Genomic DNA, 24858 nt, shown 5'->3' on the forward strand with positions numbered 1-24858 from the left:
ACCCAACAAATGTCAAATCGATTGACACCTACAGAATGTTGGAAAACTGTACCTTTTTGCTATGTAAGCTTTGGCAATATGGTTCTCTGTAAACTTTCATGCCAATAAAGCATTTGAATTGGAATTGGAATTGGAAATTGGAGAGACTGGGGGGGAGAGAGAGAGACCTGGGGGGAGAGAGAGAGCGACTGAGGGGGGAGAGAGAGAGACAGGGAGAGGGAGAGAGAGAGAGAGACTGGCGAGATAGAGAGAGAGAGACTGAGGGGGGAGAGAGAGAGCGACCCAGGGGGAGAGAGAGAGACTGGGGGAGAGATAGCGAGACGGGAGAGAGAGAGTAGAGAGACTGGGGGGAGAGAGACGAGAGAGACGGGGGAGAGAGAGAGAGAGAGAGAGAGAGACTGCGGGGGGAGAGAGAGAGAGACTGGGGAGAGATAGAGAGACTGGGAGACAGAGAGAGATAGAGAGACGGAGAGCGAGAGAGAGATTGAGGGAGAGACTGGAGGAGGGAGAGACTGGAGGAGGGAGAGACTGGAGGAGGGAGAGACTGGAGGAGAGAGAGAGACGGAGAGAGAGAGAGACTGGGAGGGAGAGTCTGGAGGAGAGAGAGAGACTGGGGGAGAGAGAGAGACTGGGAGATGGAGAGAGAGAGAGACTGAGGGGGAGAGAGAGCGACTGAGGGGGGAGAGAGAGAGAGAGATTGGGGGAGAGAGAGGGAGAGACTGGGGGAGAGAGAGACTGAGGGGGGGAGAGAGAGAGACTGAGGGGGGGAGAGAGAGAGACTGAGGGGGGAGAGAGAGCGACTGAGGGAGAGAGAGAGAGACGGGGAGAGAGAGAGAGAGTAGAGAGACTGAGGGGAGAGAGGAGAGAGACTGGGGAGCGAGAGAGAGAATGGGGAGAGAGAGAGACTGGGGAGACAGACAGAGAGAGAGAGAGAGACGGGGAAGGGAGAGAGAGACTGGGGAGAGAGAGAGAGACTGGGGAGAGAGAGAGACTGGGGAGATAGAGAGAGAGAGAGAGACTGAGGGGAGAGAGAAAGAGATGGGGAGAGAGAGAGAGATAGAGAGACGGGGAGCGAGAGAGAGATTGGGGGGGAGAGAGAGAGACTGGAGGATGGAGAGACTGGAGGAGAGAGAGAGCGAGACTGGAGGAGGGAGAGTCTGGAGGAGAGAGAGAGACTGGGGGAGAGAGAGAGACTGGGAGATAGAGAGAGAGAGAGAGAGGGAGAGAGAGAGACTGAGGGGGGAGAGAGAGAGAGACGGGGAGAGAGAGAGAAGAGAGGAAGAGGCCCGGCCCGAGTCACCCCAGCTGAGTAGGCTGGGCACAGTGAAAGCATTGATTTCTTTATGACAGCACAAAAACTGCTCTGACATCATAGCAGCTCTTCGACATCACAGTCACTCAATGCTAATGAGGGGATAATGAGCGGAATTTTTGAACGTTTTTGGGATACCGTGGGCACAAATTTTGTCTCACCGAAACGTAAATATGCCTATGACCGGTCCAGAATCGTAAGCTTTCTTTTGATGTAACACACGTGTAGGTACGCTCTATAACTTTTGCGTGTATAGAGAACAGACAGACAGACAGACAGACAGAAGAGGTCTTTTATAGATATAGATAGATAGAAGATGAAGTTCTGATTCAGTGCCATCGTGAATCAGGAGTATTGGCCATAGCTTACTCCTTGTATTCAATAATTCTAAAGTATGAAACGCTGTAACAAGGCATGACTGAGAGATGCTACACCGATAAGAATATCTCCCTTTCTAACTTTTAGGATTTGTGCAATTCAGTCGAAATTACCCAAACAGTCAAAAGTTCTGTAAACAAATTAAATCTGCTATATTAATTTCCATCACTGTCTATGTTTTACTTTTAATAAGTGTCAGCTGTGACTCATGGGTTATACAGACATTGCTGTTTGGGATGTTTTACAGAACCGTGCTCTTAAAATGTCCTCAATTATTGAATTTTTGTCAGTATTCCTTATAACACTGGCAGTTCCCGCGTGGTTCTGCTTACAGTAAGTCAGATAGTACACTGTTTTACAACGACAGGAGTGTTAAACCATGTATTGCAGCTGTGTATAAGCAGGCCAGTATCTTTAAAGCCACAAAGTCTAATTGTTGTCAAAAGAGATCTGGTCAGTTGGAGGTTAGATGTTGGTATGGGTAGTTTGCAGATTGTCAGCTGCTTGAAATTTTTTAGCACCAGGTCAGAAGAAACCAGCATGAAATGACTGCCTTTCATTCCTAATCCAGTTCAATTTCTCGATAAAGGACAATTGCTCAGGGTGTTTTGAGATGGCAGAAATGCTGGGGGTTCATTCCATTTGAAATAAACGGGTTAATGCCTCTGTTAAAAAAGCAGACAAAAGGATTGCATAAAAACATGTTAACCATTTGTATGCTAATCTCTATACATAATGTTGAGGTTAAAGGATTTTTTCTAACTTTAGAGCTATGTAGATGATGTTTGATGCTTGCCTTGCCTCAGCGAACTTTTCCTCGGGTGATTAATTTGGTTGGATAGGGCCAATGGTAGAGTATACGTGGTCTATGGGAGAACACACTTCAGAAATCACAGAAATCACAGAAACCCCACAGTGCAGATAGAGGCCATTTCGGCCCATCAAGCCTGCACCGAAACATATCCCACCCGAACCCCGTAACCCCTACACCAACACATATCCCACCCTATCCCTGTAACCCCACGTATTTTATCCCCCTAACACTAAGGGTCAATTTATCATAGCCAATCAACCTAACCCGCACATCTTTGGACTGTGGGAGGAAACCGGAGCACCCAGAGAAAACCCACGCAAACACGGGTAGAATGTGCAAACTCCACACAGACAGTCGCCCGAGGCTGGATTCGAACCCGGGTCTCTGGCGCTGTGAGGCAACAGTGCTAACCACTATGCCACCGTGGATTTTGTTCCATGCTTTGAGTTTTTTTTGGTCCATTCTCTCATCCCCATTTTATAGAATTTAACAGTACTCAAGGAGGTTATTCGACCTGTTATGCTCTCTGAAATAGCAATCCACTTAGACCCATTTCCTGCTCTTTTCCCATAGTCATTCAAAATGGTCTCTTATCAACCGTTTATCCAGTTCCCTTTTAAAAACTCTTATGGATTCGGCTTGCGTCTCTGTTTCTGATGGAGCATTCCATGCCCTAACAACCCTCCATGTGAAAAACATTTTGTACTATTTTGTGATACAATACACAGCTGCTAGTACTGAACTACATTAGAAGTCAGGTTAAGACTACATTTTATGATATCACAGATATATCACATAGGATAGAAACAGGCCATTCAGCCCAAACAGTCCATGCCGGCGTTTATGCTCCACTCGAGCCTCCTCCCGTCTTTCCTCATCTAACTCTATCAGCATAACCCTCTATTCCCTTCTCCCTCATTTGCTTATCTAACCACCCCTTAGATGCATCTATACTATTTGCTTCAACCACTCCCTGTGGTAGCGAGTTCCACTTTCTCACCACTCTCTGGTAAAAAGTTTCTTCTAAATTCCCTATTTGATTTCTTGGTGACTATCTTATATTGATGGCCTCTAGTTTTGTTCTTCCCCACAAGTGGAAACACTCTCTCAGTATCTACTCTTATCAAAACCTTTCATGACTTTAAAGACCTCTATTAGGTCACCTCTCGGCCTTCTCTTTTCAAGAGAAAAGAGACCCAGCCTGTTCATCCTTTCCTGATAGGTATACCCTTGCATTTCTGGTATCATCCTTGTAAATCTTCTCTGCACCCTCTCCAGTGCCTCTACATCCTTTTTATAGTATGCGACCAGAATTGTACGTAGTACTCCAAGTGTGGCCTAACCAAGGTTCGATACAAGTTTAGCATAACTTCACTACTTTTCAATTCTATCCCTCTAAAAAAATAAACCCTGGTGCTTGGTTTGCTTTTTCATGGCCTTGTTAACCTGTGTCGATACTTTTAGTGATTTGTGTATTTGTACTCCGAGATCCCTTTGCTCCTCTACCCCATTTAGATTCTTATTTTCCAAGTAATATGTGACCTCCCAATTTTTCTTACCAAAATGTAATACCTCACATTTCTCTGTGTTGAATTTAATTTGCCAATTATATGCCCATTCTGCAAGTTTATTAATATCTTCTTGTAATTTGTTGTAGTCCTCCTCAGTATTGACTATCCCCCCCCCCCCCAATTTGGTGTCGTCCGCAAATTTAGAAATTGTGTTTTTGATTCTAAAGTCTCATTCGTTAATATAAATTGTGAACAACAGTGGTCCCAGCACTGATCCTTGTGGAACACCACTTCCCACCTTCTGCCACTCTGAATCACTATCCTTTATCCCTACTCTCTGCTTTCTATCTTGAAGCCAGCCAGCTATCCATTCTGCTGCTTATCCCCGACTCCGCATTCCCTGACCTTATTCATTAGTCTATTATGTGGTGCCTTATCGGAGGCCTTTTGAAAATCTAGATAAATTACGTCTACTGCATTACCCTTGTCTACTCTCTCTGTTACCTCTTCAAAAATTCAGTTACGTTAGTTAAGCAAGACTTTCCCTTTTGAAATCAATGCTGACCATTTATAATATTTTTGATTTCTAGATGTTCTTCCATTTTCTCCTTTAGTAGGGAGTCCATTATTTTTCCTACCACCGATGTTAAGCTAACTGATCTATAGTTCCCTGGACATGTTCTATCTCCCTTCTTAAATATAGGTATTACGTTAGCTATCTGCCTTTTTCTAACGAATTACTAAATATGTGTAGCGATGCCTCTGCTATCTCTTCCCTAGATTCTTTTAAAATGCGCAGATGTAATCAGTCCGTACCAGGGGTTTTATTCTCTTTGAGTTTCATTAGTTTAGTCAATATATCTTCTCGTTTTATTTTAAATGCAGTTATCTAATTTCTAATCTCATCATCTGATGCCATGTTCACCTGTTATATCTCCCTGGTAAATACTGAAGCAAAGTAATTATTTAATATCTCTGCCATCTCTCTATTGTTGCCTGTGGTATTATCCTGTTCATCCCTTAGTGGTCCTATTCCCATCCTGACCTTCCTTTTTTTATTTACGTTGTAGGAACGGAGGTTCCTAGCTGAAGAATTGAGATCGACGCAGAGAATCAAAAACAATAAAATTTAATGAACAAATGAAGTTAAACAGTAAACTGCTGGATACAATGCAAATAGGTCTGGTCTGGTTGAAAGCCTCTCTAGAACTGCTAGAAGGTTCCGAGCACTGACGTCATGACGTCATCACGTTCTTCCCGCCGTTGGGGGATCACGTGACGGGTGGCATGACGTCATCACACGGAGTAAAGGAAAGAAGCCATAGTATAGTTAACAGATACATTAAAGGTGCAGCCCCGGTTGCACTACATTGTTGTTAAAGGAATTATAAACAATTGTCCTGAATCCCCTGGTGGCTCCGCCACATACGCCCCCCCAGAATTGTCTTTAACAGAAAAGGTAAGAGGAGAAGGGGGTCTGACGAGTCTGTCCGACCGACTGCGATACTCTGGCAACTGGAACGGAGCGCTAGAAGACAAACTGGCAGTTGGCTGTGGTTGGGATGGTGCCGCAGGCGTAGGAGAAGAAGTGGCTGGCTGTGGCTGTAACGGTCGACGGTGGACGCCCACGACGAGGCGGTTGAGCGGTGACGACTGGCTTGCTCAGATCCGGATGAGCCGGTTTTAACCGGTCGATGGAGATGTGGTCAGGCTTGACGTCGACTGTGAAAGACTTGTCACCTGACGAGATGACGCGGAACGGACCAGTGTAAGGCGGTTTGAGCGGGTCTCTGTGAGCATCTTGACGAATGAAAACGTATTTGGCGCTCTTAAGCTCCACCGGAACATGGGAGCGCTGCAGGTCGTGATGAGACGTAGGCACTGGGATGAAATTCTTAGCCGCCTCTTGGTGGCTGACGAGCTGCTGAGCTGCGGACCAGGGTTCCGTGTGAGGAGGAAGAAAATCGCCAGGAACTCTGAGTGGTTGGCCGTAAACCAGTTCTGCAGAAGAAGATTGCAGGTCGTCCTTAGAAGCCGTGCGAAGACCCAGCAGCACCCAAGGGAGCCTGTCCACCCAACCAGTCCCACGAAGACTAGCACGCAGTGCAGCTTTAAGGGACCTGTGAAATCTCTCGCACAGACTGTTTGCCTGTGGATGATAGGCGGTGGTGCGATGAAGCTTGGTACCCAAACCCTGAGCCACGGCATTCCAAAGTTCCGAGGTAAATTGAGGTCCTCGGCCGGTACCCCGAACCGAGCCACCCATGACGAGATGAAGGCTCTGGAAACGTCCGCCACTGTGGTGGCAACCAAAGGAATTGCCTCTGGCCACCGGGTGGTGCGGTCTACCACGGTGAGGAGATGCGTGAAACCACGAGAAGAAGGGAGAGGGCCAACCAGGTCCACGTGAACATGGTCGAAGCGACGCTCTGGAACTAGAAAAGTGGACACTGGGGCCTTAACATGGCGTTGGATTTTGGACTTCTGGCAACTCACGCAGGTATTGGTCCAGTCACGGACGTCGAGATGCATGCCTTTCCAGATGAACTTCTTTGCCATGAGTCGTTGTGAAGCCCTCATACCAGGGTGTGACAAACCGTGGATTGCGTCGAAAACTCTCCTGCGCCATTCGACTGGTACAATTGGTCGGGGGACTCCCATCGAGATGTCGCAAAGGAGTGTGGTCCCTGCGGCCTGAAAACTGACATCAGCCACTTGTAAGCTGGAAGGTGTGGTCCGGTATGCCTGCACTTCAGGGTCTGCCATCTGTTCTTCTGCCAAACCAACATAGTCGATTCCCAGGTGGACTGCGTGGACCGGGGCGCGGGAGAGACAATCCGCCACCAGGTTGTCCTTACCAGACACATGTTGTATGTCTGTTGTAAATTCTGATATGAACGTAAGATGACGTTGTTGCCGAGCCAACCATGGTTCCGCTGTCTTGGCCATGGCAAACGTAAGTGGCTTGTGGTTTACGAAAGCCGTGAATGGGCGTCCTTCCAGTAAGAAGCAAAAATGGCGGATGGCCAGGAAAAGTGCCAACAACTCCCTATCAAAGGTACTGCATTTGCGTTCATTTTTTCGCAATTGGTGGCTGAAGAAAGCCAGTGGTTGCCACGTGCCGTTGACCAATTGCTCCTGCACTGCCCCGATGGCATAGTCAGATGCATCTGTGGTAAAGGCGATGGTTGCACCTGGAAGAGGATGTGTTAACATGGTCGCATCAGCCAAAGCGTCCTTAGTGTTGAGGAACGCCTGGTCCATCTGGGGTGTCCAGCCAATGGGGTCTTTACCCGATTTACCTTTTAGAGCCTCGTACAACGGTTGCATTAACAGGGCCGCCTTGGGGACGAAACGATGATAAAAATTGACCATCCCCAGGAATTACTGGAGAGCCCCGACGGTCTGAGGACGCGGGAACGAGGTAACTGCCTCCACCTTCATAGCCAGCGGAACGGCGCCTTCTGAGGTGATTCTGTGTCCCAGAAAATCAATGCTTTGTAAGCCAAACTGGCACTTGGCCGGGTTGATAATAAGGCCATGCTGGCTGAGACGAGAAAAAAGGGTACGCAAGCGCGTAATGTGCTCTTTCTTGCTGGTACTGGTGATGAGGATGTCATCGAGGTAGACGAAGATGAACGGCATATCGTGCAACACAGAATCCATGAGACGCTGGAAGGCTTGCGCTGCGTTCTTCAACCCAAACGGCATACGAAAGAACTCAAAGAGCCCGAAAGGCGTGATGACAGCGGTTTTGGGGACGTCCTGAGGATGAACGGGCACTTGATGATACCCCCGGACAAGGTCTACTTTGGAAAAGATGGAATTCCCTGCCAGGTGGGCCGAAAAATCCTGTATGTGAGGAATCGGGTACCGATCTGGAGTAGTAGCTTCATTCAGGCGTCTGTAGTCGCCGCATGGTCACCATCCGCCGCCTGGTTTAGGAACGATGTGTAATGGTGAAGACCAAGGACTATTCGATCGTCGAATAATTCCCAGGCGCTCCATGGTATGGAACTCCGCCTTTGCGGCTGCGAGTTTACCGGGTTCCAGCCTTCGAGCCCGTGCATAAACTGGGGATCCTGTCGTGGTAATGTGGTGCGCCACACCGTGCCTCGCGACTGAAGAAGAAAAAGTGGGCCTGGTGAGCTCCGGAAACTCACCGAGAAGACGAGAGAACTCATCTGGAGATGGGACTGCACAGGCAACTGACCAAGACACAGCGGTGCTGCGGTGGCAGGGGACCGAATGAAAGGTGGCCGTGTTGATTAACCGGCAGTGCTGGACATCGACGAGAAAACCATTGGCGCAAAAAAAATCTGCCCCCAGGATGGCCTGTGAGACTTTCGCCGTGATGAACTCCCAAACGAAATGCTGGCCGCCAAAACGCAACTGGACCCTACGCTTTCCGAACATGCGGATGGCCGCACCATTGGCTGCCTCGAGGGAGGGACCGTGACCTGCACTGGGAGCCAGTATCACAGAGAAAACGTCGACCTGACAGGGAGTCTGTGATATAAAGGAGTTTCCCTGCGGAACCGATGGCCATCGCAACTCCGGTGTGTCCCTCAGGCCCTGTCGCCCTTCTCAGAAACCGCTGGTTTGAGGTAGGTTTTTTTTGGGGGGGAAAACTGCAGGGAGGACGGCAGCATCGGGCTTTCGCGCCAAAACGAGTGTGGTATGCACACCAGCCTGCTGGCGGAGGAGTCGGCTTCGCTCTTGTCGGGAATGGGCGCCTCGTGGCCGCACAACATTGTTGTGTGACGGTGAAAATTTTATCCGCTTCTGCAGCGAGTTCAGTACAGTCCGTGATCGCGGAATTGGCCAAGGCCGCCTGTATTGGCTCTGGCAACTGACAGAGAAACAACTCCCGGAACAGAAAACATTCCGATTCCGAGCCCAAGAGCGTGAGCATCTGGCTCATGAGCTCTGATGGCTTTGAGTCCCCGAGGCCGGGCATGGAGATAAGTCTGCGAGCGCGCTCCGACTTGGACAGACCGAAAACCTGCAGTAACCGTGTTTTTAAAGCTTTGTACTTGCCATCGTCTGGAGGACTCCTGAGGAGGCTAACGACCCGCGAGGCCGTGGCGCTGTCGAGGGCGGAGACCACATAATAATAACGGGTCGAAACCGCTACTACTCCCCGGATTGCAAATTGGGCTTCCGCCTGGAAAAACCAGGCTCCCAAAATTGCAGCAGTTTGAGGGTGATGGCGTTCGTGTCCATGATGTAACTTCAACGAAAATTGTTCGAAGAAATTGGGGTCACCAATGTAGGAACGGAGGTTCCTAGCTGAAGAATTGAGATCGACGCAGAGAATCAAAACCAATAAAATTTAATGAACAAAGTTAAACAGTAAACTGCTGGATACAATGCAAATAGGTCTGGTCTGGTTGAAAGCCTCTCTAGAACTGCTAGAAGGTTCCGAGCACTGACGTCATGACGTTAGCATGTTCTTCCCGCCGTTGGGGGATCACGTGACGAGCGGCATGACATCATCACGCGGAGTAAAGGAAAGAAGCCATAGTACAGTTAACAGATACATTAAAGGTGCAGCCCCCGGTTGCACTACATTGCTGTTAAAGGAATTATAAACAATTGTCCTGAATCCCCTGGTGGCTCCGCCACAACGTGCCTGTAAAATATTTTACTATTTTGTTTTATGATCCTTGATAATTTAATTTCATAGTTCCTCTTTGTCTTCCTAATTTTTTTTTGACTTCTCTCCTAATCTCTTCGTATTCTCTCTTGTCACACCCTCCCTTACTGCCCATGCACTTAATGTATGCCTCTTTCCTTACCCTCAATTTTACCCTGATGGCTTTATTCATCCACGGTGTCTCATTAGTGTTTAGCTTGTTTTATTTTTAGCGGAATATATTTTTCCTGGACTCTGTTGAACACCATTTTAAATGTTTTCCATTGGTGTTCTACATCATTGTTTGCCAATATTGTTGCCCATTTTATTTTCCCAAGTTCTATTCTCAGCCCCTCAAAATCAGCTTTTCTCCAATCTGTTACCTTGGTCTTTGTCATACTTATGTCTTTCTCAATTATTATCTTAAAAAGTGCATTATATTATGGTCACTATTGCCTATATGTTCCCCTACTTTTACTTCTCTTATCTGCTCTGGTTCATTCTCTGTTACTAGATCCAATAGCGAATCCTCCCTTGTTGGGCTTTTTACATATTGGGTTAGAAAGGAGTCATGTAGGAACTCCATTCCCTTGTCCCCTTTACCTACCTCTTCTGTCCAATTAATATCGGGGTAGTTGAAATCCGCCGTGATTATTATTCTATGTCTTTTACTCATTTCCCTAATTTGTTTGCATATATCTTCCTCCACCTCCCTTCCACTATTAGGTGGTCTGTAGACTACCCCTGTTAGTGTGATAGATATACTTTTATTAACATTATTTTAATGGAGTATTTTATTTTCCTTTTTTACTTTTGTATTTTATCCGCTTTTCTTCATCTGCCTGACCTTATGCTTGCAGCTAAGAAGATAGTCATATGGGCTGCACCAAGCTTCTTGTCTGTTCCCCTGAGTAGTCCCAGATGTGACCCTTCCATCCAATCTTTCCCTTCTCCTCCTGGGAGATGCTGATCCACTCAATGCTTCCCTGCTTAACATGGCTCAGAATGGGAACTGAGCAAAGTGGGGTTTGAACCTTCATCTGAAGCGCTTTGGGGCATTTTACTACATTAAAGACGCTATATAAATGCAAGTTGTTATTGTTGCATTTGTCACTGCTTTGTGGCTAAGGCTCAGCATAAGTGCACTGCTAAAGTAACATTCATAAATATAATTAGAAGAAATGTTTTGATGACGATGTCTAAATTCAGTACAAGGTGCATTTAACCCACTATTGCTATATATCTACCTACTCTTATTAAAGATTTTGGGCTGGATTTTGTCAATGGGGGGGCGGGACTGCTGGTTATTGGGTTTCAGTCCCGCCTCCAACGACATCCAGCCAACCCACTCTATTTTTCCTTTAAGGACCTTGTTAAGCCCACCCTGCGGGCTTAGCCGGCCAATTAAGGGAAAGCCGGTGACAGAGGACGTCAGCGTATGACGTTTCATCTGTCAAAAATTTTTGACAGATGAATTGTCAGTGTTTGACAACTTTGAGAAGCTGTCAAACACTGACAATCTCTGTTCTAAGGTGAGCCCTTGTACTGAAGACTCACCAAACCTCTTTCCTCAGCAGAAAGCAGATGGCTGCTGCATCTGAGAATGCAGCAGCCATTCTGTCATCTCTGCCGTTGAGATGAGGTACCTCCGGATCCCCAAGGGTTGAAGCCTGCAGGAAGAAACAAAGGTAAGTAAACTTTTTCTAACACTTTTCACTCACCTCTCATACTTACCTCTCCACAGTTGCACCCATCCCTCACCTCCACAGCGGACTTTTCGACCCCTCTCACCCCCGCAGACCCACTGTTCGCCTCGCTGACCCTGGCGAGGTTCACAGCTGTCAGGAAGCCCACACTTGCAGGGGTAAAATGGGGATAAGCCTCTTAACTGCCTGTTAACTACCTGTTAACAGGCAGTTAATTGGCTGAAATCCCCTTCCCGCCTCGAGGAGACCGGTCCCTGCGCGAGTCGGGGACCTGCCTCCTGGGAATATGGCACGGTGGTGGGTTGGGAGCGGGTTCGGTACCCGCTCCCAGTTTTTGCCATTTTCCCGGCAGTCCCACCTCCATATCCGCCTCCCCAGGGCTGGCAAAATTCCCCCCTTTGAGTCTGTACATATTCCCTCTCAGCACAACTTGACTTCCTGTTGGTTACGCTTTTTATGTCAACTTTTTCCGATTATAAATTTATATGTCCACATTTATAATGGGTTTTGCCCAGTGTTCTCTCTAATTTTGTTTGGATCTGTGTGGCCCCTTTAAGTGGCTGCGCGGGCCGTTCAAAATATCGCGCATGCGCGGTTTTTGTATTGAAAAGCTGGCAAGCCGGCTGCGCGGGTTCCCTAGAGCAACTGCGTAGCTTACAGGGAACATTCGTATTGCCTATGTCAACTAGTTACTGTGATTGTGCAATCTGGCCACCAGATTGGGTGTGAGTTTGTTTAAAAAGGCAAACTACTGATTACATATGTGTTGTAGCACTTATTTTGTGTTCAATAAAATTCAGTAAGTGCATTAAGCTCTGAGAGTGATCGTGCCTTTATTCTAATTCAGTTCATTTTTTTTAAAGTTGAATTTTGAAGAAAGCATCCTCTAATTATTTCACCTCATTCTAATTGCTAACAGCTGAGAAATTGGTTTTGCACCTGCAACCGACGCAAAGTCGGTGGTGGGTCTGGAACACATGCCCGAATACGGAGGCTCGAGGCTCCTTCCAAACTGAGCCTTAGGCCTTATTTCCAGAAAACCGGTGAGCCAATTGGGCATCACGATGCAGCTCGCCAGTCGGGGCCTTTTCAAATTCAGGCGGCTCAAACACTGAGCCAAACCACAGGTAAATCCTGGGATGGAGGAGATGCAATTTGGGGGGGTGGGGAGGGGGCGGTTTGAGTGCAGGCCGTCAGCGGCCTGCAGTATTGTTGTGGAGCCACGAAGAGAACTCCTGCTCCTTCTGGCTCCACATTGAGGTAAGTAAAATGTAAAAAACTTACCTGTTCTTCAGCAGCCTCTAGCGGGCTCCTTAAGGGCTGCTACTGAAGCCGGAGTACACCTGTAACAGCTGAGCGAGTTTCTGCTCAATCTGGCTGTGGGGTCCTAAAACAGGTGTTCAGCCCCGATTACTCAGCTGCCCATATGCTAACTCGCACCAAGTCCCATTCAGCCACCACCTCTGTGCTCGCTGACTTACATTGGCTCCTGGTCTGGCAACCCCTCAATTTTAAAAATCTCATCCTCCTTTTCAAATCCCTCCATGGCCTTGCCTCTCCCTATCTCTGTAACGTCCTTCAGCCCCACAACCCCCCCCGAGATATTTGCGCTCCTCCAATTCTGGCCTCTTGCGCATCCCCGATTTTAATCGCTCCACCGTTGGCGGCCGTGCCTTCAGCTGCCTAGGCCCTAAGCTCTGGCATTCCCTCCCTAAACCTCTCCGCCTCTCCTCCTTTTAAGATGCTCCTTAAAACCTACCTCTTTGACCAAGCATTTGGTTATCTGTCCTAATGCCTCCTTATGTGGCTTGGTGTCAAATTTTGTTTGATAACGCTCCTGTGAAACGTCTTGGGACTTTTTACTATGTTAAAGGCGCTATATAAATGCATGTTCTTGTTATTGTTGATTAGCGCCATTGTTGGCAGGAGGGTGTAATAACAACAGACAACTTTACAATAACAGTTGCCATTACAAATGTGGACATAGGAATTTATAATTCAAGTATGAAAATAAGGACAGAATGTGTGACTTTAAAATAGGGATTGAATTACATCTGTGCACCCTGGTCTAAGTATCTCGTGGCCTCTAACTCTGCCTGATGATTACACTTGGTTTTGAATCCCCATGTGTAATGCCACAGAAGATCAACTAGTATACAAAAATAATATAAAATAATGGTTTATTTTTCATTAATCTGCTAAGTGGATGTTAATTGATATTGTTTGGGACAGTCTTTGTTATGCCAGAGACGGAACACTTCTTTCTTATGGTCCTTTCTCACAATTTCTAAGATTAGAAAATGTTAATTCGATTGTGCCCTAAAGAGTCAGTTAGAGTGAGTCACCAAAAGGAAAAGGGAGGAGTGCTTCTTAGTAATGCATTCACAACACCAAAGGACACTTGCATGTATTATCTGCTTATACAGATCAAACATGCAAAGATTTCAGTTAAAACAGTTTTTGTTGATGAAGTACCTGAATTATCTCCTTTGGAAAAAAATATTTTAAACAATTGTGAGAAGCATTAGAATTATAACCTGCAGCATTCAGAGAATGTGTTTGAGTTAGACACTGGTTTACTGTCCTCAGCTATAGCAGTTAAGACTTGGTGAATTTAACAGATAAAAGATGGTATTTTTCCTCTGTAGACATATCCACATTGCATCAAATCAATGCCAATCTGACCATACAATAACAAAAAATATTTCATATGTATTGTTTGTTAATTGTACCACATGGCTGTTGAGCTTAGTATTGCTGTTAAGCTTAGTATGACTCTCAAAGTGTGACAATGTGTTGACTGCTGTGACTTTGACCGATCTCATATATCCTGGCTGCTTTAACTCTATCCTCTTGTCAGAAAAAGTCGGGCAGTAGCTCCATCTTATTTTAACTCTCAGTTATAAAGCAGTTTTGTAATCTGATCTAGAATTTGCCAGTGAGTTATGAGGCCCAACATGAATCTGGTTTATTTTCATGAAAACTGTCACTCAGCAACGTGTATCATGTTCTTTCTATCAAGTATCTTTGGGAATATTCACCGAATGGGTATTCACTCTGAAAATGTAGTGAACATTGTAGGAAAATATAATATGTTAAATAAATCAGATCTGGCTAAACCACATAAAGCACTATCTGGCTGCCCTCTCCTCTGCCGAAACTGCCCACTACTCCAGGGTCATTCTGGAGAGAGAAGATAACCAACGGCTTCTTTTCTTCACTACTAACCAACTCTTTAAACCCCTCTGCCCTGTCCCGTCCACAAGTGCAAAGAGCTCATGGCGTTCTTCCTTTTCAACCCCATATACTCTCCATCACCAAAACCACCTACTTCCACCTCTGTAACATCGCCCGTCTCCGCCCCTGTTTCAGCCCGCCTGCTACTCCAAATATAATCCATGCCTTTGTTAGCGCCAGACTCGACTATTCCAGTGCTCTGCTGGCTGGCCTCCCATCTTCCAACGTCCATAAACTTCAGCTCATCCAAAACTCTGCTGCCCTTATCCTATCACTCACCAAGTCCCGCTCACCCACCACCCCCATCCTCACACCTCACTGACCTACTTTGGCTCCCAGTCCCCCAAACGCCTCCAATTTAAAATTTTCATCCTTATGTTTAAATCTCATAATGGCCTCAGCACTCCCTATCTCTGTAACCCCTAAAGCACCCCCTGAACTCTGTATTCCTCCGACTCTAGCTTTTTGTGCATCCCCCTCACCTTGCCCCATCATTGGCAGACTTCGTCATGTCCCAAAGTGGCAAATAAAAAAAAAATGTTTTTTTAAAGAAACATTTTGGATTTCAGCTCCGTTAATGGTAAACTTAATTTTGTAACTATGGTGTATCTCAAGCACTTGCATTTATAATCAGTAATTAGGTTACTTTAGGACTTTACATACTCGGTGTAAAAATATTCAAAGGTATTTCACATTTCTCTGCCACAAATTGATTTTGCATAATCTATTCCATCTCACTGGAGATATCAGCTAACTTTGGATCAAAATTGTTTTTTAAATGTCTCTTTCAAATTCTCATCCACTTGTGGCTGTTCAAGCATAAATGACATGGTTTATGCTGAGACAAGGGTCCCTTTCCAAATTAAACGCACTGACGTGCAAAGACTCAAGGCTGGATTTTGATACTGGAGGCGTGTAGGAGGCGGGACTACAACTTTTGGGGTTGTAGTCCCGTCTCCATCGAGTTGTGGCCAACCCACGCGATTTTCACTTGATTAACCTTGTTGAGCCCGCCCAGTGGGCTCAGCAGGCCAATTAAGGGCCACCCAGCAACAGGTGACGTCACAGATTTGACAGATGAAATATCAGCGTTTGACAGCTCTTTGAAGCTGTCAAACATTGACAATCTGCACTCTAAGTTAATTCCTTCCTCTCAGGCTGATTTAGAGATCTCTCCAGAACAGAAAGCTGAATGCTGCAACTTTTGACAGCTCGCGGCCATTCTGCTTTCTGTGCCGGTGGGATGAGGGACTCCCGAGACCTGAAGGAAGGAAGGCTGTAAAGGTAAGTAAAGGTAATTAAACTTCTTTAAACACTTTACACACACCAAACACACTTACCTCTGCACTTATGCACACATCATTCACCTGAACACCGGACATCTCGAACCCTCCAAGCCCTTCAGCCCGACGGTCCGCCTCGCTAACTTGGCGTGGTTTGGAGCCGTCGGGAATCCCACACTTCAGGAATAAAAATAGGGATTAGGCTAAAAACTGCCTGTTAACTACCTGTTAACAGGCAGTTAATTAGCACTAATCCCCTTCCCACCTCGGGGAGGTGGGTCCCAGCACAGGTCGGGTATCTGCCTCCTTTGAAACTGGCATGGAGGCGGGTTAGGGGCGGGATGGGTTCGTGCCCCCCGATTTCGTGATTTTAGCCCCCCACACGCCTCCAATCCCGCCTCCACGGCCCAATGAAAATCCTGCCCAATGTTGCTGCAAATAGCATTATGTTAAATTACTCAGAAATTAACACTGCCAATAATAGCATCAAAACAACAACAACTTGCATTTATATAGCACCTTTAACTTTGTAAATCGTCCCAAGGCACTTCACAGGAGCGTTTTGACAAACAACATTTGACTAAAAATCACCATAGATTAACACAGAACCAAATTGTGCTGATAAAACAAACTATTAAATGTAGCTAAACACTGCGGCGATATCCTGGGTTTAGGCAGCAGTGGGGAAATCCTCAGAAATCCTCAAAAAACAAAATAACATTTGGTTTCCATGCTAATGTCACACATTTAAGTCCCACCCCTTCCTGGACTTAGACTTATTTGCAGCTTGCTGAAGGGTATTAATGTGTGTAGCCTAATAGTTTGAGTGGTAGAGCAATGTACTCCTATTCAGGCAGCCAGATTAGAATGCTAGCAGAGATTGGGATTCAAGCTCCGCTACCTTCAGTGAGAATCTTCGCTCATTCTCAGCCGGGTCACTCAGTGGAAGAGAGAAATGGAAGAATCAGCAGAGGAATCTGTCCTGTGTGAAGCACACTGATTTGGATAGCTAGCAAATGGGGAGTGACACTATTCACAGTCCTAGGGTTGGAAAATTCGATTAGGCCAGGAAACGGGCGGTGTCACCGCAGGCTGAAGTTAACGGCCGCCCACAGAAAGAGTGCAGGCAACACCACTATTTTGGTGCTGTCTGCTGATTTAAATTAGCGCAGCACAAAACCTACCATGTAACGCACTGTTTCGGGTAGTATCAGCAGGAGGCCCAATGTAGCATGGCTGTTGTGTCCCCGGATCTCTTAAAGCTAGCCTGTCCTTTTAGAAAGCAGTGGCGATCCCTTAAAGGGGAACTGCATTCCAAAATGAAAAAAATAAAAATCATTTAAAAATAGGCAGTCTTTAGCCTTTAGCTCAATTGCCTTCTGGGAATTTTTAAACAAAAAATAATTCCAAAATGGTAGTCTTCAGCTCTTAAAGCTGAACTGCCTTCCGCTGTTATAAAAAAGGTAGAAGTGCTTCAGCACTAACACAAATGGCTCAACAAGCCAGGTAAGGGGCACCCAGGGTCTCACTCACAGCACTCCAGTTTTGTGCAGGGGGTCAACGCTGCAAGAGAGATCCTCTACCCACAGGGGCCAGGAGGCCTTCCAGAAAGGACAATGTGGGACCGGATCACCAAGGCCGTCACTGCCAGCAGTGTCGCCCCCCACCCCGCCCCAGGACCTAGCTCCAGTGCCCAAAGAAGTTTCATGACCTCAGACCAGTGGTCAAGGTCAGTGAATGCATCTTCAAAAGCCATCTTACCAACTGCACCACTAGCCTCACACACTGTTCATTGCGCAACCCCCCCCCCCCACCATCACTCACCTACCAACAATCTGTATCAAACTCGAGGCGCACCTCCCATTCCTTGATTCACCTCACCCCCCAGGGGCATGGCTGAGCCCTTGGCCAGCGGCGGGGCTGAAAGGATACAAATGCTGGTATCCTCATATGTTATCCTCCTCCTCACCTCCCACTTCCCCCTCATCCCACAATATCTTCTGATTTACAAGGTGCGCATGATGTAAGCATGCACCTCTTGCTTTCCCGCCCTCCCCTCATCACAACTCTAGGAAGCAGAAGAGTAAGATGCAGAAGAGGAAGAAGCAGAAAAGGAGGAAGCGGAAGGAAGGATGCAATCCAGAGAGCTGGAGTGCCGCGTGCGAGACCCTGGAGCCCCTTCCCTGGCTTGTTGAGCCATTTGTGTTAGTGCTGAATACTTCTATCTTGTGTCTTCCTCATTTCAGACACCCAAGATATCCAGCCTGCCCAGCCAGTGGGTGAGCAAGGAGAGGAGAGCGAAGAAGAAAAAACACTATCACTCGATTTCACACTCCCAGCCACCAGCTCCTTGAGGTCGTCCTGCATGGCAATCTGCAGTCGCCCCCACTGAAAGTCAGCAGCCTTCCACCAGCCATGATGCAGCCACTGGGTCACATCACTAGGATAGGCAAAGGCACATGCAAGACAGTCACTAAGGGAATGCACAAAGGTGATTAGTTGATTTCTTGATGTCATATTGGATGTATATATGGATAAAGTTGTATTGGAAAGTTTGCTTTGTGGTGGTTTTTATTTTAGCATTGTGGCCAAGAGGACACTTTGATGGTCAGTAACAGAGGGAAGGTAAGGTGTTGGACAAATGTTAAAAGTGAATTGCGGTTGTGTTCACTGGTACCGCAGGTGGATGATTCCATCCCGAATATCCTGGCCAGAAAGGGGCTCTCTGGATTGCATCCTTCCTTCCGCTTCCTCCTCTTTTGCATCTTCTTCGTCTCCATCTTCCCCTGCTACTTCCTCCTCTTCTGCATTTTCTTCTTCTGCTTCTTCCTCTTCCGTCTGCGAGCAGATGTTGGAAATCTGAAATAAAAGCAGAAAATGCTGGAAATACTCAGCAGGTCAAGCAGCATCTCGACCTGATACGTGAACTCTGTTTCTCCCTCCACAGATGCTGTCTGACCTGCTGAGTATTTCCAGCATTTTCTGTCTTCTCCGAGGCCTTCCTTTACCATCTGAAGCCTTGCAAGCATCCAGCAGCACTCCCTGCACACTTTAAAAACTTTTTAAACCTATTGCACCAAGCCACTACTTCAATAAAATATTTTAAAAGTCCAAAAGCTTAAATCCAAACTTAGCTGAAAAATGTGTGTGTCCCTTTAAAAACGCTGACAGGGTCTCTGCAGGGCTGCTTCACGCACCCTTTTCTGTGCGTGGTTAGGACACTGCGTAAAGGAGAGCGAGAACTTCCAAATTAGCAGTCGTGGTGTCAAGTCAGGCATTGCACGCCCATTGACGTCACGATCTGCTAATTTACATTTGAGAGGCCAGTGCTGTCAACGGCAGTGCTATGGCCCTTACCAAAATGGCGGCCATTGTGTCCCGCGCCGAAAGTGAGGCGGCCACCATTTTTTCTACAAAACGGGCCTTAATGGCCAGTGTTAAACCATCGAATTTTTATGCTCTAAGGTTAGCCATTCAGACCTTCAAACCCTCCATACTGGAGGAAGATAGTTTAACCACCATGTTCTCAAAAATTGCTTGGACTCTGTATAAAGGTTATAATTGCAGCAAAAATAGGAGCAGAAAATGGTGGAAATACACTGCCAGTCCACCAGCAGCTGCAAAGAGAGGAGACAAATTAACAAATCTGAAAGGTCATCGACCTGAAACGTTAACTCTGTTTCTCTTCTGACCTGCTGAATATTTCCAGCATTCCAGCATTTTCTGTTTTTATTTCAGATTTCCAGCATCCACAGTATTTTGCTTTTGTGTTGTTGTAGAGGAGACAGATTGACGTTTTGGGTGTAGATGAAGGGTCTATACCCGAAGTGCTAACCTGTTTTTTTTCAGATGCAGATGAACCTGCTGCATATTTTCCACAACCTCATGCTGGGCTGGGGTTGTGCTGAGGTGATGGCAGGTAGCATGCGGATGCGTACACTAAACATCCGTAAGACAAACGTCCTCTACCAACCTGCCCCTGCCACGCAGTACTGCTCCCCGATTATCAAAATCCATGACGAGGCCTTGGACAACATGGACCACTTTCCATACTTTGGGAGCCTACTGTCAACAAGGGCAGACGCCGATGACGAAGTCCAACACCGCCTTCGGTGTGCCAGTGCAGCCTTCGGTCGCCTGAGGAAGAGAGTGTTTGAAGACCAGGACCTCAAACCCAGCACCAAGCTCATGGTCTACAGAGCAGTAGTAATACCCACCCTCCTGTATGCTTCAGAGACATAGACCATGTACAACAGGCACCTCAAAGCACTGGAGAGGTACCGTAAGATCCTGCAAATCCAATGGCAGGATAGGTGCACCAACGTCAGTGTTCTCGCTCAGGCCAACATCCCCAGCATCGAAGCTTTGACCACGCTTGATCAGCTCCGATGAATGGGCCACATCGTATGCATGCCCGATACGAGACTCCCAAAACAAGCGCTCTACTCGGAGCTCCGATACGGCAAGAGAGCCCCAGGTGGGCAGAGGAAACGCTTCAAGGACAGCCTCAAAGCCTCCTTGAAAAAGTGCAACATCCCCACCGACACCTGGGAATCCCTGGCCCAAGACTGCACAAAGTGGAGGAGAAGCATCCGGGAAGGCGCCGAACACCTCGAGTCTCTTCGACGGGAGCAAGCGGAAGCCAAGCGCAAACAGCGGAAGGAGCGCATGTCAACCCAAGCACCCCACCCACCCGCCCCTTCAACCACCGTCTGCCCTACCTGTGACAGAGACTGTAGGTCCCGCATTGGACTCATCTTTAGTGTGGAAGCAAGTCATCCTCGGTCCTGAAGGACTGCCTAAGAAGAAGGTATTTTTCACATTTTCTATTTTAATTTTAGATTTTTTTTGTTTCAGAAATAGGGACAGTTTTTTTGAGTCTACGGTTATTTGCTAAAGTAGTCACTTACATCTTATTATGCCATACACAACGCCAATTGATTTTTCTTTGAGAGGTTGGGGAAGCTTCAGAGGTCGGTGTGTTCTCATTTGACTCTACTGCTGCCACTCTTGCTTTGAGTCTCACACAAGGCCCCCCAGATTTGAGATGAGTTTGTTCATTTAAGGTGCCTGGTGAATCAAGCTGCCTGTTTCACCAAGTAGGTCTCTGCAGCGTACCTCCCGTGTTGGAGAGACGAATGTATGAAAAATGACAGACGAAAAGACCTACTGGTCCATATAATTGTGATGTACATCACAATACATACACTCCCCATCCCACTTGGAAGCTGTGTAATCTCCTGGGGTGCCTTGAGTGACTTTCCTGGAAGAATGTAGTTTGAAAAAGATCTAAAAGATTGAAAAAGGGAGGAAATCTATGTCTGACAACAGCAAGCATTTTTCCAATTCCCAAAGTTTCACTCCTGATATTACGCTGAAGTCCCAGTCATAATACTGGGAAGGTTACTGTCCTGGATGTGTCTGCTTTGTGAACTCTTTTCCTGCTGGTAATTATTTTTCCGCACACATTTTTTTTGTTTCTGTTTCTTGCCTGCGCTTGGCCTTTAGGATCTTGATTAGTAGTAAGTGAAAGCTGAATGCTGGCCAGATTATTGTTGTCTGGGTGGACAGTGTGTTCTGTAGTTGGGGAGCAGGATGTTTCTCTGGCCAAGCAATCCAGTTCTGTGACGTTACAAAAAAAAGTTAAATTTCCTAGAGCGTGTGTCATTTAGCTGCTCCAGTCACAAATACATTTTACTGGTTAATATCTGAGTGGGTGTGTCTGGCTAGGGACACGTACCACAAGCTAACTGTAAAAAAAAAAGTGGTTTTGAGTACGGGAAACCAAAATGAGTAATAACTATTATAACGGTTTGCAATGGTTTCCTTCCATTTAAGTAAATAATAAATGAATGCTGTATAAACAACAGGAACTACATTCTCAGTCTGGCTGTAACTGCTGAAGGACTTATGTGAAGGAGTCTACCAACAGTTCTCTTCTAGCATTGTGCTGGTTATTAGCAGGAATGCTCCTGTCGTAAAATCCTCTTTCTGCTTTCTAACACGAAAGTTGAAAGTAGTTGCATTTTATGTGCTGTTCAAAGTTTTGATACTTTACTGTATACCCTGAATTTAAAACATGTCTGAAAACTAGTAGATCTGTCATGGTATTCCTCACCAGGACATTGTCTGGGGAGTGGAGTGGATTGGAGCTGGCGGGCAGGCAGGGAATATAATGGGTGTTGGGAATGTTACGATGGGGTGATATGATGGACTCTAGGAGGAATGTTTGCCTGTCCACCCTTGGGCTAACCCACACATCTCTTCGTTCCCTCTTCATCAGTTTCCTAAACTAAGCTCGGGATTACAGCCCTGTTACTGCTTTAAAAAAGAACTTGCCAATTCCCAGCTTCGTGCTGTGGGTTTGCATTAGTGAGAGGATCTAGGAAGGTGTGGGGGAAAATAATGATGAGGGTAGTGGAGGAAATCAGATAGGAGGGGATGGTATACAGGCTCAGGATGGAAAGGTGGAAGGGATACGATAGAGAGTGATAGGATGTGATGGAAGGGAGAGGATGGGGAGAGAGCAAGTGACAAGAGAAGGGGACAGGTTGGTGGTGAGTGGAGTGGGAGAACATGCGATGAGGTACTGAGGGAAAGAAGAGCAGGAAGGCAGGGGACTCGAGAGGGGAGGCTGGGGGATGTGGCTGGAAATGCAGAGGAAACAGTGTCATGGACACGACAAAAGCAAAGGAGTGGTGAGAAGGGGAGGATATTATGGGGTGTGGGCATGGAAGGAGATGGGGAGGGAGATGATGAGGCCTTCAAATCACATGTTCCCCGCACCTGCACTCGTGCCTGCCACTGGAAAATGCGGCCTGTACCCTCAGCGGTTCCTTTCCACACCATGCCACCCAACTGATACAATTGAAGAAAAGAGCACAGAAACAGAAGCAGATAAGAAGAGAAAGACATAATAGAGCAGGAGGAGAGAAGAGAGAGAAAGAAGCAGAAGGGATAGGGAGGCAGAGAAGCATCCTGAACTCAACAGGTAAGAGAGAGATCATATGCCCCGACTTATTGTGAGCATGAGTGATCCACTCTATATTTAGCTAGATATTCAATTGTTATAATTTGTAAACATAAAGGACCTTTTTTTATTTGATACTTTAACTGATTTAGTCCTCATTTAGTCCTGACCAGAACTACAGCGAAGGGTAGCCCAGTGGCGGAGCAGGTCTCTCCACTAACATAATGTTGCATTCAAGTTCAGGCTGGTGATATTTCTCATTGCAAATTACTCATCTCAGCTGAGCAGAAGTGAGGTGCTTCTTCATGGAGAGAATAACCCTGAATAGGAGTCGCCCATGTCCACACTTGAACATGGCCTATCGGCCAGTTACAAAATAATGATCCAGGTCTGAAGGATTGATCACTGGGCCGCCAACCTCTGACTTACCTGCACATAGTGTGTGGCAAAGGGGCACCTAAAGAGGTGAAAAAAACAAACCTGAATAAAACATAAACAATTGTTAAAATACCAACGTTGTACTGGATTTTGAGGTTATTTTCATTGTAGTGTACTTAAAATTGGAGACTGTACATCTAGCACAAAAACTTAAATTTAACACAACATGCTGAAAAAGTTAAGGGTATAACCTGTAGACCTGTGTGACAATGCATCGTACTGTACGCTATGATTCTGTACAACTGTTGTATGTTGCACAGGCTGAATATCATCCTTTCCAGAGGCCCCAGGAACTAGTGGACTACTGCAGGAGCCACGGAATAGTCTTTGAAGGGTACTGCCCTCTGGCTAAAGGACAGGCTTTGTCACATCCTGACATCATCAAAAAGGCAGAGAAATATAATTGCTCACCCTCTCAAATCTGTATACGTTGGAGCATACAAGTAAGTCAGGCTTCAAAACTGTACTTTGGATATACTTTGTCATGATTTACCATCGGTTAACTTTTTTGTTCAGGCTCGTACAACCATATCTGGAGTTTAATCACAACCCAAAACTCATTAGTGGTTTTGACTAAAGGAATATTGGTGATACTAAAAATGTTTAAAAAGGGTTTAATTGTATTTAGTGTTAACTGTATTTTGCATATTTCTCCTTTAAATAAGTAGTTACATAAACAATACTGGATGCTGCTACAAGGCTGGAAATATTCAGTGTCAACAATTATGAACAATCCTGCTATAGCTGGCTTCATATCACCGACATGAGCTGGGTGGCTGACTGCCTTTCAAATTCAAAATGCTGGGATTGGGAGTGTGTGTGCGTGTGGTGGTGGTGTTAAAAACAAGGGAGCCTGGATGGTTTAGTGGATTGCATTTTCAGCTCTGGGACTTGGGTTCAAATCCAGATATAAAGAAAGAAAGACTTGCATTTATATAGCACCTTTCACGACCACCGGACGTCTCAAAGCGCTTTAGAGTCAATGAAGTATTTTTGAAGTGGAGTCACTGTTGTAATGTAGGAAACGCGGCATCCAATTTGTGCACAGCAAGTTCCCACAAACAGAAATGTGATAATGACCAAATAATCTGTTTTTGTTATGTTGGTTGAGGGATAAATATTGTCCAGAACACCGGGGATAACTCCCCTGCTCTTCTTCGAAATAGTGCCATGGGATCTTTTACGTTCACCTGAAAGAGCAGACGGGGCCTCGGTTTAACGTCTCATCCGAAAGACGGCACCTCCGACAGATAGGAAGATAGTCTCATATGTATTATGAAATAAAAACAGAAAATGCTGGAAATACTCAGCAGGTCAGTATTCTGTACTCAGTATTTCCAGCATTTTCTGTTTTTATTTCAGATTGCCAGCATCTGCAGTATTTTGCTTTAGTCTCATATGTATGCTGGCTTTAAGGATCCAACTGGAAACCCGGTTTATAGTGGGTAAGGGCCAACAGCACAAATCTGTCCATAATTTGCACTAAATTGGCAATCTCACTTCGAAGAGCCACAGAATGACTGGCATTTGAATGATAAATGTCACGCTGGTGTATTGGAGGGTGCTGGTTT

General features: G+C 46.2%; 1 protein-coding gene across 5 annotated transcripts in view; it reads left to right on the forward strand.

The window, feature by feature from the left end:
• LOC147121925 (uncharacterized) overlaps positions 1 to 24858 on the forward strand; it is a 173631-nt gene that overhangs the window by 124716 nt on the left and 24057 nt on the right. For 4 of the 5 annotated variants that reach the window (XM_085982470.1, XM_085982472.1, XM_085982473.1 and 1 more), the window contains one exon: positions 23548 to 23730. The exons of the other annotated variant lie outside the window; for it this stretch is intronic. In XM_085982470.1, the coding sequence (XP_085838596.1) occupies positions 23548 to 23730 (183 nt within the window). The remainder of the gene's footprint in view (positions 1 to 23547; positions 23731 to 24858) is intronic. 5 annotated transcript variants of the gene reach the window in all.

The sequence above is a fragment of the Somniosus microcephalus genome, chromosome 3, assembly GCF_052327205.1.
Source record: "Somniosus microcephalus isolate GS21.2 chromosome 3, FLI_Smic_1.0, whole genome shotgun sequence".
Taxonomy (NCBI): domain Eukaryota; kingdom Metazoa; phylum Chordata; class Chondrichthyes; order Squaliformes; family Somniosidae; genus Somniosus; species Somniosus microcephalus.